At 43.5% G+C, this 15,614-nt stretch overlaps 1 protein-coding gene across 2 annotated transcripts; it reads right to left on the reverse strand.

Annotated features, from left to right (window-relative positions):
• Positions 1-289: 289 nt before the first annotated feature.
• On the reverse strand, positions 290-11,768 carry LOC135550329 (thiosulfate:glutathione sulfurtransferase-like). 2 transcript variants are annotated; one of them, XM_064981015.1, is made up of 5 exons: positions 11,481-11,768; positions 2,826-2,948; positions 2,459-2,621; positions 2,280-2,335; positions 290-1,956 (listed from the first exon to the last, which is right to left on the reverse strand). In XM_064981015.1, the coding sequence occupies exons 1-4, from the start codon at positions 11,605-11,607 to the stop codon at positions 2,281-2,283; spliced, it is 468 nt and encodes a 155-aa protein (XP_064837087.1). In that variant the 5' UTR covers positions 11,608-11,768; the 3' UTR covers positions 290-1,956; position 2,280. The 2 variants fall into 2 exon arrangements, with proteins under 2 accessions (XP_064837087.1, XP_064837086.1); XM_064981014.1 differs by lacking the exon at positions 290-1,956 and having other exon boundaries at positions 2,066-2,335; positions 11,481-11,751.
• Positions 11,769-15,614: the final 3,846 nt, after the last annotated feature.

Below are 15,614 nucleotides of genomic sequence, written 5' to 3' on the forward strand. Positions count from 1 at the left end.
GAATCTGTCATTTCCTGTCAGTGCATATTGTTCAGAGACGTTCTCAATCACCCTCAACATTGATGTAGTTCAGATCACGAGTGTCATTATGAACAAGTCTCTGCTCGTCCACTTCTGGTCCACTGCACCAGTGGTCGTCCTGATCCTCTGCTCTGGTAAGAGACCGAAATTCCAACTTGAGAGACTCAGTGTTGATAAATGTGTTATAAGACATGTTGTGTAAGGGAATACCCCCCCAAGTGCACACAAGAGACCACAGGAAAACTTCTTTGATCAGAGGTTAGTTTGTTTAATAAGGATTGCAACCCGGAGTACACACTTGCAGTAATTTGCAAGCGAGACACTCCGTTCTCAATATGGTGTTTTCCCTTTTTATCCCCTACTATGGTTCATCCTGCCCAGGGTGATGTCCCTTAACTTTAATACCATATAAACTCTGATAATTATCAGTTGCTAATACAAAGTTGTCTCTGCTAGGCAGAGTTGAGCTTATTGTGTTATTGGCAGTTTGTTTGCCAATCCTTCTTCCTCTTATTGCTAACATAGCATCAACAGGGACTCTTAGTTCCCTTTATCCAGCAGATACCGAAAAGTATAGTTTCAACACACAGGCATATGACTTTATACAGTTGACCTCTTCATGCACTTGCAATGTGTCTACTACTGTTTCTTAATCTCAAGCAAAATATCATTGTAATTTTGTAGTCACACTTGTTCCTATAATGTACAGATATTATGAAATTCCTTTTAGTTGTGAGACATATACATAAGTGTATATTCTGTTTCTATAGTGTATGAATATGCTTAAGTTTGTGAGCTAATTAGTATATTGGCTATAATTCCATAAGTGGGAGAGGACATAGAAATGAATAGCAAATACCACATAACAATGTAAACAAACTAAAGACTGGAAATCCAGTAGATTATCATCAGGGTCACGGTCCAACAGCAGTATGTACAGTAATTAGGAACAAACTCAAACAGAGCTGAAATAACAGGAACATTTTCAATATTCCACTTGAACAAAACAAATTCTAATAACATTTTTCATGGGGATAGAGAACAAGAAGTTAGAAGTGTATGTCAATGTCAGATCCTTCAACACGATAAGATCATCCAAAAATATTGTCATAACCTACAGCAGTCATTTAAACTCCACACATTCATCCCCCTCAAGGTTATTTTGCAGACCGGGTTGAGAAGTTCTGGTAACATCACAGCAAAGATTGGTTATGCTGCACTATACACCCTTTTCTGCTACGCCAAGTTGTTCTGACATAGAAGCATAGGAAGTCTCACGCTAACCTATACTCTCAGGTTCTAGATGGCACCTTTTGTTCTAAAAGGGTTCTTCGTCTGTCCCCATAGCAGAACCCGGTTTGGTTCCAGGTAGAACCCTTTCCACATAGGGATCTACATGGAACCCAAGAGTTATACCTGGAACCAAAAAGGGTTTTCCTATGGGGACAGCCGAAGAACCCTTTTTTCTAAGAGTGTACATGTCAGCTTTTGTAATACCGATTTCTAACGTGATCTCTCGGTTTTGTCAGCCAGTAAACCTCTCATAATGACTGTCCATTGCGAGTGGGATTCTGGGAGTGCTGGGAGGGACCATACGGACACCGGTGCTCTGTAAGATGAGACACACAAATCTTACCCTAACAGCTCACTCACTTCATAGCTATATTTGAGCCTGGTCCAGAGGTCTCGAAATGAAAGTCTCCGATGCCCTCAGGTGGCTATAAATCGGGACTGCAGTGTAGCTTGGTGGCTTCGATTGACGCATCTTGTGATGCCAAGCAACCCCTTTTCCCCTCCAAGTGTTTAATGGGACGTTCCTATATTCACAGCGGTGTAGAAGACCAGTGCAGGACACTGTGGACGTGGCATGGACATGGATTACTTCGCGGTCACAGCGCTTCCCCTCTCCCAAATTACACCTAGTGCCTCCTCTGCCTAAGGGAAGAGAGAGAGAGAGAAACCTGCACTCTCATACACACTGAATTAAATACAAACAGACATGCATTCATAAAGATACAATATATACACACTGACACAAAAGCAGTAACATTCACACACCTGACCTTTATTTGGTTTGGGACAACCATTTAGAAAATCAATCAATTACTATGAAATAAGACTAGCATTGTGTTGTCATTTCCAGTGTAGCATTTCCCCTACTCTGAAGTAATGATTTAATGGCTATGCTTTCTAAATCTCTTTTGTTCCAATAAGCAGAATTCAAAACACACTGAATGGCCTTGCAGCAATTTAAACACCTCACTGCTCTTCACGCTGGACCCAGTCACTGTATCCTCCAGCATAGTGACGAGCCCTAGGGGAGAAAGAAGAGAAGGAGATGAGCACATCGGTGTAGTTACAAATCATATGTATGGGCACGTCACTCAAGTTATGATGCTAGCAGACAAAAAAAAAGGTGATTGTAAACGGTCATCACCTGCTGAATCCCAGAGCCCACATTATGTCAAGTGCAGTAGCACTCCTTCTACCTCTCTGGCAGTAGACCACAATGCTGCTATCCTCCTTATGAGGGGCACGTACTCCAAACCTCTGTTTGAACTGGTCTGAGCTCAGTCTCAGAGCCTCCTGGAGTTCCCCAACTGTTAGTAGTAGTAGAAGTATTTCACTTTATTGCCCCACAATGGGAAATTGGTTTAGAGCAGTTAAAAATAAAAAAGTACATGACAACATGAATCATAACAAAAAATAAATATGAAACAAACATGACAGAGAAAGTGTGCACAGTGCTGCTCTAGGAATGTTACAAACATGTCAAAATAAGAGGGTGGTTGTGTGTTACTCACGTGGGACATTGGTGGAGCCAGGAATATGTCCAGCCTCAAACTCATCTGGATTGCGGACGTCAAACAGTTGAATACTGCTGCTGGGAAACATAGTCTTCAACTGCTTGTACGACACCTCTGAATCTACACAAAACACATTAAAAATCAGACAGTCAGCCATATGCACCATGATGAACACCCGCTTTTTCCCCTCAGTGCAGCCTCAATTCGTCGGGACATGGACTCTACAAGGAGTCCAAAGCATTCCACAGGGATGCTAGCCCAGCACGTAAAATATTATATCTTGCCCATTCACCCTCTGAATGGCACACAATCCATGCCTGAATTTAAGGCTTTTAAAATCATTATTTTTTTATTTTTTTTATTTTTTTAAATCAGGTCTAAGCGGTGTCTAATTCTCTCTCACACACACACACACACACAACTGTTCAAAAGTTTGGGGTCACTTAGAAAATATCCTTGTTTGAAAGAAAAGCACATTTTTTGTCCATTAAATAACATAAAATTGATCAGAAATACAGTGTAGACATTTATAAATGACTATTGTAGCTGGAAACGGCAGATTTTTTATGGAATATCTACATAGGCGTACAGAGGCCCATTATCAGCAACCATCACTCCTGTGTTCCAATGGCACGTTGTGTTACCTAATCCAAGTTAATAATTTGAAAAGCCTAATTGTTCATTAGAAATCCACTTTGCAATTATGTTAGCACAGCTGAAAACTGTTGTTCTGATTAAAGAAGCAATAAAACTGGCCTTTAGACCAGTTGAGTACCTGGAGCATCAGCATTTGTGGGTTTGTTAACAGGCTCAAATGGCCAGAAACAAAGACCTTTCTTCTGAAACTCAGTCGTCTTGTTCTGAGAAATGAAGGCTATTCCATGCAAGAAATTGCCAAGAAACTAAAAGTCTCGTACAATGCAATTTTCTACTCCCTTCACAGAACAGCGTAAACTGGCTCTAACCAGAATAGAAAGTGGGGGGCCCCGGTGCACAACTGAGCAAGAGGACAAGTACATTAGTGTTTAGTTTGATAAACAGACACCTCACAAGTCCTCAACTGGCAGCTTCCTGAAATAGTACACACAAAACACCAGTCTCAACAGTGAAGAGGCGAACCCGGGATGCTGGCCTTCTAGGCAGAGTTGCAAAGAAAAAGCCATATCTCGGACTGGCCAAAAAAAAAAAAAAAAAAAAAAAAGGAAGATCTGCAAAAGAACACAGACACTGGACAGAGTAACTCTGCCTAGAAGGACAGCATCCCGGAGGCGCCTCTTCACTGTTGATGTTGAGACTGGTGTTTTGCGGGTGCTATTTAATGAAGCTGCCAGTTGAGGACTTGAATCAGCAATACAAAATTGGGTTTAATTATTTATTTACTAAATACCTAACTAATCACACAGAATTACACATACACATATTTAAATCATAACTTGATTACAAATTACGTCATAAAGGAAAACGCATTCTCACGACCCTGACAAAGTGAGTAACTTTCATTATTGAAGAATAAGTAAGATCCTTTTAGTTAGTTAAAGTTTGTTCCTTAGTACAATTTCCTGTCAGATCTATTCTCAGTTTGATGCATTTCAGTTATTTATCCCTTTCGCAATGTTAACAAGTGTGTCTCACTCTTGTATGTCCCTAGTAAAACCACAACATTATCCTGCAAGCTTTCTCCATGTGCTCCTGTGTCTGCAAGAAACACACCAGTGCTTGGATTCCCACATCCTGACTGATGCACCATGGCGGTAGAAACAGTCCTGAACTTAGCCTAGCCTGTCCACCTAATACTGTCCACCTAATACTTTATCAGAGGGAGTCGTAAGTAGAAACCCATGTGTCCTTTCCAAGGGGGTGTATTTGTGTACACATACACACACACAGAGAGAAGGAAGCAGTCATTGACCTCCATTACACAAGCTACTGGACTCTTTGGGACCAATCCAAATACTTATTTTCCTTCTGTACGTATTTTTTTTTTTACAGATTTTGTTTAGTTTGAGTGGCAGCCTAAGGAACATGTTTCATAAATGTATAACGTACCTGAACCCCCCCCCTTCCCAAAAAAATACAACTTCCAGTCATTGTGCTCGTGCTAAACTCAGCAAAAAAGGAAAACGTCCTCACTGTCAACAGTGCTTATTTTCAGCAAACTTAACATGTGCAAATATTTGATTCAACAACAGACAAACTGAACAAGTTCCACAGACATGTGACTAACAGAAATGGAATGGTGCATGTTCATTAATTGTTTATGGTTCATTGAACAAGCATGGGAAACAGTCTTTAAACCCTTTACAATCTGTGAAGTTATTTGGATTTTTACGAATTATCATTGAAAGACAGGATCCTGAAAAAGAGACGTTTCTTTGCAACGTTCTCCAAAATGCATGTAGAGGCATAAAAGTGGCATCCACACGTTCATCTGACTGAATAAATAAAAGTAAAACATTCATTCAGGGTGAGAACAAACAATTCACAAAATGATATTTTAAAAATATATAAAACTACAAGATACAGCAGCTACAGATACACATTTCAACAACACAAATACATTACAATAAACCAAAACACTCACAAACATCAATGAATTCATTCCTCAGTGTTCTAAACTGCCCTATTGGCACCAGAGATTTAAGATGTAATGAGGTTTGTAAATTATTCCAAACATGGGGGGGGGGGCATTAAAACTAAAGGATGATTTACCTAGGTGGGCAGAGACACAAGGGACCTCAAGATTTAACCAACCCTGTGAGCAGGTTTGGTGCTCTTATCTCTTTATACTTGAACAGAGAAATGAGAGATCTTGGAAGCTTGTGCAGCTAAGCTTAGACAAAAAGGGGGGAAAAGGGAGAAACGAAGTGATATGGGAATTCGGAGAGGTCCAGCCGACTTTCTGACAACGGATGTAGTGAGGAGTGTTAAACCTGTCACCTGTGATAAAGTGAAGGGCGCTATGGTACACAGCATCCAAGGGTTTTGAGAGTAAAGGCTTCTGCAATCTGATAAATGGTGTCACCATAATCAAAAGCTGTCAGGAATGTTGCCTGTACAACCTACTGTTAGGGAGAGGCATGATCTATAAAATAAATCAACTGCCTTGCGCGCCCAGTCAGTATTTGGCCATGATTACTACAAGTTTAGATAGATGGCTAGACAAACTAACAAGCTACCATGGCTAATTGAGTGACTGTGAGAAGGCAGGTTTCAGTTGACTCTGGTTTATTAGACAAAAGTAGTTTCGCCAAAAATACATTTTGTAACATGTGTAATGGAAACGACAGATCGACAATATTCTGATCTGTTCAATAGGGGTGGATTTTTTTCATTTGTCTAACTTTATTACGACAAATCATGATGGAAACAGTGTTTTTGGATTATCTTGGCATTCAAGAATGCTTTTTTGGGTTGGCTGGATGCAAGTTTCACCATCCAATTATTTCAGGTGGTTAATCATTGGTGTGATAGGTTGGCACATGAGAATTATTAGAATATGTCAAATATTAAATTATTGCAGTCTATCCATGCTGGCTTTCACGGGCTACCTGAGACATGAAACAGATCGGTGTGAGAGCATACAGGCTGTCGCCAAATGTATTAATGCACAATTTGCCTAAATGTGTAATGGAAACCCTTACATTTACATTTACATTTAAGTCATTTAGCAGACGCTCTTATCCAGAGCGACTTACAAATTGGTGAATTCACCTTCTGACATCCAGTGGAACAGCCACTTTACAATAGTGCATCTAAATCATTAAGGGGGGTGGTGAGAAGGATTACTTATCCTATCCTAGGTATTCCTTGAAGAGGTGGGGTTTCAGGTGTCTCCGGAAGGTGGTGATTGACTCCGCTGTCCTGGCGTCGTGAGGGAGTTTGTTCCACCATTGGGGGGCCAGAGCAGCGAACAGTTTTGACTGGGCTGAGCGGGAACTGTACTTCCTCAATGGTAGGGAGGCGAGCAGGCCAGAGGTGGATGAACGCAGTGCCCTTGCTTGGGTGTAGGGCCTGATCAGAGCCTGGAGGTACTGCGGTGCCGTTCCCCTCACAGCTCCGTAGGCAAGCACCATGGTCTTGTAGCGGATGCGAGCTTCAACTGGAAGCCAGTGGAGAGAGCGGAGGAGCGGGGTGACGTGAGAGAACTTGGGAAGGTTGAACACCAGACGGGCTGCGGCGTTCTGGATGAGTTGTAGGGGTTTAATGGCACAGGCAGGGAGCCCAGCCAACAGCGAGTTGCAGTAATCCAGACGGGAGATGACAAGTGCCTGGATTAGGACCTGCGCCGCTTCCTGTGTGAGGCAGGGTCGTACTCTGCGGATGTTGTAGAGCATGAACCTACAGGAACGGGCCACCGCCATGATGTTGGTTGAGAACGACAGGGTGTTGTCCAGGATCACGCCAAGGTTCTTAGCGCTCTGGGAGGAGGACACAATGGAGTTGTCAACCGTGATGGCGAGATCATGGAACGGGCAGTCCTTCCCCGGGAGGAAGAGCAGCTCTGTCTTGCCGAGGTTCAGCTTGAGGTGGTGATCCGTCATCCACACTGATATGTCTGCCAGACATGCAGAGATGCGATTCGCCACCTGGTCATCAGAAGGGGGAAAGGAGAAGATTAATTGTGTGTCGTCTGCATAGCAATGATAGGAGAGACCATGTGAGGTTATGACAGAGCCAAGTGACTTGGTGTATAGCGAGAATAGGAGAGGGCCTAGAACAGAGCCCTGGGGGACACCAGTGGTGAGAGCGCGTGGCGAGGAGACAGATTCTCGCCACGCCACCTGGTAGGAGCGACCTGTCAGGTAGGACGCAATCCAAGCGTGGGCCGCGCCGGAGATGCCCAACTCGGAGAGGGTGGAGAGGAGGATCTGATGGTTCACAGTATCGAAGGCAGCCGATAGGTCTAGAAGGATGAGAGCAGAGGAGAGAGAGTTAGCTTTAGCAGTGCGGAGCGCCTCCGTGATACAGAGAAGAGCAGTCTCAGTTGAATGACTAGTCTTGAAACCTGACTGATTTGGATCAAGAAGGTCATTCTGAGAGAGATAGCGGGAGAGCTGGCCAAGGACGGCACGTTCAAGAGTTTTGGAGAGAAAAGAAAGAAGGGATACTGGTCTGTAGTTGTTGACATCGGAGGGATCGAGTGTAGGTTTTTTCAGAAGGGGTGCAACTCTCGCTCTCTTGAAGACGGAAGGGACGTAGCCAGCGGTCAGGGATGAGTTGATGAGCGAGGTGAGGTAAGGGAGAAGGTCTCCGGAAATGGTCTGGAGAAGAGAGGAGGGGATAGGGTCAAGCGGGCAGGTTGTTGGGCGGCCGGCCGTCACAAGAAGCGAGATTTCATCTGGAGAGAGAGGGGAGAAAGAGGTCAGAGCACAGGGTAGGGCAGTGTGAGCAGAACCAGCGGTGTCGTTTGACTTAGCAAACGAGGATCGGATGTCGTCGACCTTCTTTTCAAAATGGTTGACGAAGTCATCTGCAGAGAGGGAGGGGGGAGGGGGAGGAGGATTCAGGAGGGAGGAGAAGGTGGCAAAGAGCTTCCTAGGGTTAGAGGCAGATGCTTGGAATTTAGAGTGGTAGAAAGTGGCTTTAGCAGCAGAGACAGAGGAGGAAAATGTAGAGAGGAGGGAGTGAAAGGATGCCAGGTCCGCAGGGAGGCGAGTTTTCCTCCATTTCCGCTCGGCTGCCCGGAGCTCTGTTCTGTGAGCTCGCAATGAGTCATCGAGCCACGGAGCGGGAGGGGAGGACCGAGCCGGCCTGGAGGATAGGGGACATAGAGAGTCAAAGGATGCAGAAAGGGAAGAGAGGAGGGTTGAGGAGGCAGAATCAGGAGAAAGGTTGGAGAAGGTATGAGCAGAGGGAAGAGATGATAGGATGGAAGAGGAGAGAGTAGCGGGGGAGAGAGAGCGAAGGTTGGGACGGCGCGATACCATCCGAGTAGGGGCAGTGTGGGAAGTGTTGGATGAGAGCGAGAGGGAAAAGGATACAAGGTAGTGGTCGGAGACTTGGAGGGGAGTTGCAATGAGGTTAGTGGAAGAACAGCATCTAGTAAAGATGAGGTCGAGCGTATTGCCTGCCTTGTGAGTAGGTGGGGAAGGTGAGAGGGTGAGGTCAAAAGAGGAGAGGAGTGGAAAGAAGGAGGCAGAGAGGAATGAGTCAAAGGTAGACGTGGGGAGGTTAAAGTCGCCCAGGACTGTGAGAGGTGAGCCGTCCTCAGGAAAGGAGCTTATCAAGGCATCAAGCTCATTGATGAACTCTCCGGGGGAACCTGGAGGGCGATAAATGATAAGGATGTTAAGCTTGAAAGGGCTGGTAACTGTGACAGCATGGAATTCAAAGGAGGCGATAGATAGATGGGTAAGGGGAGAGAGAGAGAATGACCACTTGGGAGAGATGAGGATCCCGGTGCCACCACCCCGCTGACCAGAAGCTCTCGGGGTGTGCGAGAACACGTGGGCGGACGAAGAGAGAGCAGTAGGAGTAGCAGTGTTATCTGTGGTGATCCATGTTTCCGTCAGTGCCAGGAAGTCGAGGGACTGGAGGGAGGCATAGGCTGAGATGAACTCTGCCTTGTTGGCCGCAGATCGGCAGTTCCAGAGGCTACCGGAGACCAGGAACTCCACGTGGGTCGTGCGCGCTGGGACCACCAGATTAGGGTGGCCGCGGCCACGCGGTGTGGAGCGTTTGTATGGTCTGTGCAGAGAGGAGAGAACAGGGATAGATAGACACATAGTTGACAGGCTACAGAAGAGGCTACGCTAATGCAAAGGAGATTGGAATGACAAGTGGACTACACGTCTCGAATGTTCAGAAAGTTAAGCTTACGTAGCAAGAATCTTATTGACTAAAATGATTGAAATGATACAGTACTGCTGGAGTAGGCTAGCTGGTAGTGGCTGCGATGTTGACACTACACTAATCAAGTCGTTCCGTCGAGTGTAATAGTTTCTACAGTGCTGCTATTCGGGGGCTAGCTGGCTAGCTAGCAGGTTGATTGCGTTACGTTACGTTACCCTTCAACTACCTTTTCTTTTTTAAATAGTTTTTATGTTTTGGGGTGGGACGTCATTACGTCCAGCTGTTTATCATCGACAAAATAGTTGCATGGAAACACACCATTGCAGGCAATTGTATCAATTTTCCATGCAAACTTTCTAAATGTAATTTTTTTAAATTCAAACATTATTCAATGGACAAGTAAATGGAAATATATCTACTGACTGACCATAAAAGAAACTGCAGATGCACAATCAAAAAAATGTAAATTGCACCTGGTGTATTCTACCATTCTCCCTCAACAATAAGTGGAGACCCCAATTGGGGCCCCCCTAGCAGCCGGGATTGTGTGTGGTGCACTACATGACCAAAAGTATGTGGACACCTGCTCGTCAAACATCTCATTACAAAATCATAGGGTTTAATATGGAGTTGGTCCCCCCTTTGCTGCTACAGCCTCAACTCTTCTGGGAAGGCTTTCCACTAGATGTTGGAACATTGCTCCGGGAACTTGCTTCCATTCAGCCACAAGAGCATTAGTGAGGTCAGGCACTGATGTTGGGCGATTAGGCCTGGCTCGCAGTCGGCATTCCAATTCAAGCCTAAAGGTATTAGATGGGGTTGAGGTCAGGGCTCCGCAGACCAGTCAAGTTCTTCCACAACAATCTCAACAAACCATTTCTTTATGGACCTTGCTTTGTGCATGTGGGCATTTTCATACTGAAACGGGAAAGGGCCTTTCCCAAAACTGATGCCACAAAGTTGGAAGCACATAATCTAGAATGTTATTGTATGCTGTAGTGTTAAGATTTCCCTTCATTGGAACTAAGGGGCCTAGCTCAAACCATTAAAAACTGCCTCCTACACCAAACTGTACAGTTGGCACTATGCATTGGGGCAGTTAGCGTTCCACTGCTCCAGAGTCCAATGACAACGAGCTTTACACCACTCCAGCCGACACTTGGCATTGCGCATGGTGATCTTAGGCTTGTGGTGCAGCTGCTCTACCATGGAAACCCATGGCAGCTGAGACATTATTGTTCCTAGACGTTTCCACTTCACAACAACAGCACTTAAGAGTTGACCCGGGCAGCTCTAGCAGGGCAGAAATTTGACAAACTGACTTCTTGGAAAGGTGGCATCCTATGACAGTGCCACGTTGAAAGTCACTGAGGTCTTCAGTAAGACCATTCTACTGTCAATGTTTGACTATGGAGATTGCATGGCGGTGTGCTCATTTTTAATACACCTGTCATCAATGGGTGTGATTGAAATAGCCACATCCACTCATTTGAAGTAGTGTCACACTTTTGTATATGTAGTGTACATGCGAAATTGTGCCCCCCCCAAAAAAAATTCAATAACATTTAGGCAGTGTTGAAATCTTGAGTTTATGTCACTCTGTTGGCCTTCACTTTATCAAAAATGATTGAGCACTTATTGCCCTCCATTACTGACTCTTTGGAACTCATACAGATAGACTTGTCTACAACTATGCACACTTTTCAATTTAATTAATTGTTGGCTAATTTGTATCGGTATAGGTGTCCCAGATACCCTGGCTAGAAATGTGCATTTGCATATTTGAAAATCGACAATATGCACAGTACTATTTCGAATGCCTTAGACGTTGCACCTGTTACGAGTCAAGAAATAGCCTACCTGTGATCGGTGGTTCCTTGTAGTAGACTGCCTCAGGTTTCACATCACACAATCGGTCGGGCGTGCCACCACAGTGCGTCTCCTCTGCCACGACCACCACCGACAGCGCGCATAGCACGAGAAGCATCTTTGAACGTCGCTTGAAACAATGTCCAGAGTTATTAGTCTACGTGTCTAAGTGCATGCTTTCCCTCTATGTAGGCTATCTCCCCGCCCTGCAAGTGTCATTGGTGACTCAAACTGTTCAACATTTAAAGCTGTTAAAGAGCGACATCATTTCAAATCATTTTATCACTGGCTGTGTCTTGCCCTTGTCCAGCCCAATGACTTTATATACAAAAAAAGTCAAAACTACGCAAGTAAGAAAGCCTATTAAATAAAACAGAAGTGAAGTCACATTCAACCAAAAGTTAGACATGCTCTGGTACTTTGGCGACTAAGAAAGTATTTTTTAAACCTCCCGCTTTGCGCTGGATGTGTCTATGTGTTGTTCATAAAAGCAGAATGATTGTTTATCGCAATTAGCCACTAAATCCCTAGTTTGAAAGCAACAGTTTTCTTGAAGCTGAGCCATGACTTTTTCGGCACATGGGCCAGATCCCTTGCAATTAGATTGACAGCTAGCAAGAAGCCAGCCGAGCGTTATCCAATGAGGTTGCAGGGCAGGCCCAACCGCTCAGCAGACACAGCAGAGAGAGCGAGAGAGAGCAATGACGTGACGCACATACACTACATGACCAAAAGAATGTGGACACCTGCTCTTCGAACATCTCATCCCAAAAGTCGTAGTTCTAATTCATCCCAAAGGTGTTCGATGGGGTTGAGGTCAGGGCTCTGTGCAGGCCAGTCAAGTTCTTCCACACCGATCTTGACAAACCATTTCTGTATGGACCTCAATTTGTGTGGGGGGCATTGACTATCACAGGACTCGTAAAGACCCAGTGCACTACTTTTGAGACGTTTTAAAACTAAATGTATTGAGTGTTTATCAGTATTTGTAACTTGAGTCTGATAATTATCTCTTCAAAACGGTTAATTTGATAATACTTGTGGAATCAATAAGTACTTGTTTGATATATGTTTTCCAGTTTCTTGAAATACTTTGCAAATGCAACATATTTCTATATGAAAACTGAAATGGTCTTTTCATTCCTTTTTAGTAGACACTCTTATCCAGAGCAATTTACAGTAGTGAGTGCATACTTTTTCATACTGGTCCCCTCCCCCTTGGGAATCAAACCTACAAACCTAGTATTGCAAGCGCCATGCTCTACCAACTGAGCCACATCATCACAAACCACTTGATGTCTCAATGTACTCAGTTACTGTATTGTGCATTGTTTTTCTTCATGGTGATAGAAAGTCTGCAGGTCGAAAACTAGATGACCAGCCTATGTACAATACAGTAATGTACATTTACATTAAGTAGTTTGTATGGATAGTAAATTAATACTGCACAAAAAGTGGTTGTTTTCCATGTTATTTGATCAAGAGATATATTTAATTTGATGTGGATGTTTTGTGTCTTTGCTCATAACTTTGCACATTTTGATGTAAATGTTTGAGGACAGGATTTAGTTATTTTTGGATTCCATTCTAATGACAAGAAAGGGACAGGGCAACAACTCTTACAATTCCAACTATTGAATCCTGCAAGATACTGTTCTTAGTTATACAAGTACCTTTTTGCCAAAGCAGAGATGCTGATTTTGTATTTTTTTTTTTACCTGTGCTACAGTGGTCTATATTGGTCAGCTAAGACTAGTAAAGGCCCAGTGCACTACTTTTGTGAAAAAATATTATTTTAGCACCCCTACTTCCTGCAGCCTCGGCTCCCATCACTATGAGTCATTATGCTCAGTGCCCCGGGGTACTGGGGGTGGAGTGGTGCACTCGTGACGGAACCACTTCCTGTAGCCTGAACTATTCCAAGGTTGAAGGGGGTTTTCAATTTTTTTAGACATCAACAAAAGAACACCTTTCTGGTTATATACCCTCCATGACAAAATATATGATTTAAACATGTATTGGCTACAGATGTTAAAGATTGGTTAAGTACCCTATGTTTTTTTGTGTTGATTATAGGCAGAGCAGCCATTTCTCCACTTATAATGGTACCTTTTAAAAAAAATCAACACAATATAAACATTAATTTGCGTAATCTTTAGTAGGTATTTTAAGCTGTAACTAACATTCCAACTTCAACTATTCATGATGATGTGTGGCGCTGTTTCCCAGGTGAGCGATGCCACTCCACAAGTGCAGCAAATATGTGATAAGGTGAGCATAATTACTTCATTTAGCCCGCATAGTCTAGCTGTCCAACTGAATATACTCTTCTTTCAACATAGAACACTCATGCAAGCTTGATGAAGTGGTAATCATCAACCTTGACGGTTATTGAATAATTACCTTGACAGTGTTATTCCATTCCAAACCTATAGAACTCAAGGTGTGCGTGTGCACAGGCTACATAGCATAACTTTGGAACGCTGCCCGATTTGTCTTTTACATGTTTCTAGATGAAGCCACATGCAGAGAAGAAAGCTGGAAAGAAGGTTGATGTTTTCACCACCAGAACATTCACAACCCAAGTTGTTGCTGGGACCAACTTCTTCATTAAAGTGAGATTGTGTATTTTAAAATCGTTTTCTTTCTACTTTCTAGCCTATGTTTAGAAAAAATAAATGTCTCGATTCCATTACTGCTTTGTTTCCCAAACTCGGTGCACGTTTTGATTTTTGCCCAAACACTATACAGCTGATTCAAATAATAAACTAATCATAAAGTTTAAATCATAAACCAAAACGTGTACCGAGTTTGGGGAAACCCTGAACTCCAGGGGGGAGTCATTTTGTTTTCGAGCACTGTGAGAGCTGTGACTCCCTGCCACACCCCCTGTATGGGTTTCAAAGCATTGACTCTGCATCACAAATGTATAGGGCGTGAACATTTACTGTACGAGCTTTGTAAACACTAAATTGGTCATTACTCAGTACATATGAGCCTTGAGAGTCCCGCCTCTCTATCACCTATGCGTCACTCATCGGGCCCTAATCCTTCCCTCTCTTATAGGTCCATGTTGGTGGAGATGAATTTATGCACCTGCGTGTCCACAAAACACTACCCCATGCTGGCGGGAAACTGGAGCTGCATAGAGTACAGACTCCAAAAACTCACAATGAACCTATTGGTTTCTTCTGAAAACCTGTAACTCCCTGCAGATGATGCCACCCCAATAATCCAGCCAACAGCCTCCATGCCTGCTCTGGATCATGTGTATCCTTGTTTTTATGCTCACCTGTATTGTACTATACTGTATTGTACTATACTGTATTGTATACTGACATTGGTAAATGTCTGTCTTTACTAAAGGCCATTGACGCCTTTTGACTAAATGTATTTGGACTACAATGTAAATAAAAATTTGGCAGCTGACTTTTCTTTTTCTAAAACCAAAAAACACTCAGCGAAGTGCTTATTCTATCATTTCTGTGTTTTGGAGGTTTGGAGGTTTTGAAATGTCTCTATCACAGCTATTACTATACACCTATTCCATAATCCCTAGTAGTGACTGACATGTTTCTCATGATTGCGTGGTACCACATCAGGTAGGGATTATGTCAGTTAAATAGATCAAAACAGACACACATGCAATGACTTTGAGTTGGTTATGGACATCAAAATATAATTCTGGCAACAGGAAAGGGGAGAGTCAATTGTGGTGTGCAGTCTTCCTTTTATTTTTGCAGAAAGCATTTTCCCTCAATTGGGTGTCTGCTGTATGCAACCCAAAGGAGGGCCCCACCCATTGTAAGAGGTGATTACAACCTGTAATGACAGCATATGATTGGCTGATGGCTGCTTTAACCTGTGATTACCATATTTCACCAAAACACACAAAGCTGAAAACTGATAGTTATCCCTCTGTCTTTGGAGGTTTGATGAGCGGAATAAAAAGTGGAGGTGGAAGGGAGGAAAAAAGGAACAGAACTGCAATATAAGTCACCAGAATAAGACGGGAGGTATGCAAAGTATCACAGCACTAGGATGAAGTCATTTCTGATCGTGGTGCTTGTGGTGGTGTGTCTATTGCTGACTGAATCCGGTGAGTATGACATAACTCGACACACA

This window comes from Oncorhynchus masou, chromosome 12, assembly GCF_036934945.1.
Source record: "Oncorhynchus masou masou isolate Uvic2021 chromosome 12, UVic_Omas_1.1, whole genome shotgun sequence".
NCBI lineage: Eukaryota > Metazoa > Chordata > Actinopteri > Salmoniformes > Salmonidae > Oncorhynchus > Oncorhynchus masou.

Excerpts from the sequence above, each read along its gene's own strand:
- LOC135550329 (XM_064981015.1), bottom strand. The coding sequence starts at position 11,607 with ATGCTTCTCGTGCTATGCGCGCTGTCGGTGGTGGTCGTGGCAGAGGAG. Across the intron at positions 2,622-2,825 it reads TGGCTCCACCAATGTCCCAC|TTGGGGAACTCCAGGAGGCT; the intron begins GTGAGTAACACA and ends TACTACTAACAG. Across the intron at positions 2,336-2,458 it reads TGGGCTCTGGGATTCAGCAG|GGCTCGTCACTATGCTGGAG; the intron begins GTGATGACCGTT and ends TTTCTCCCCTAG.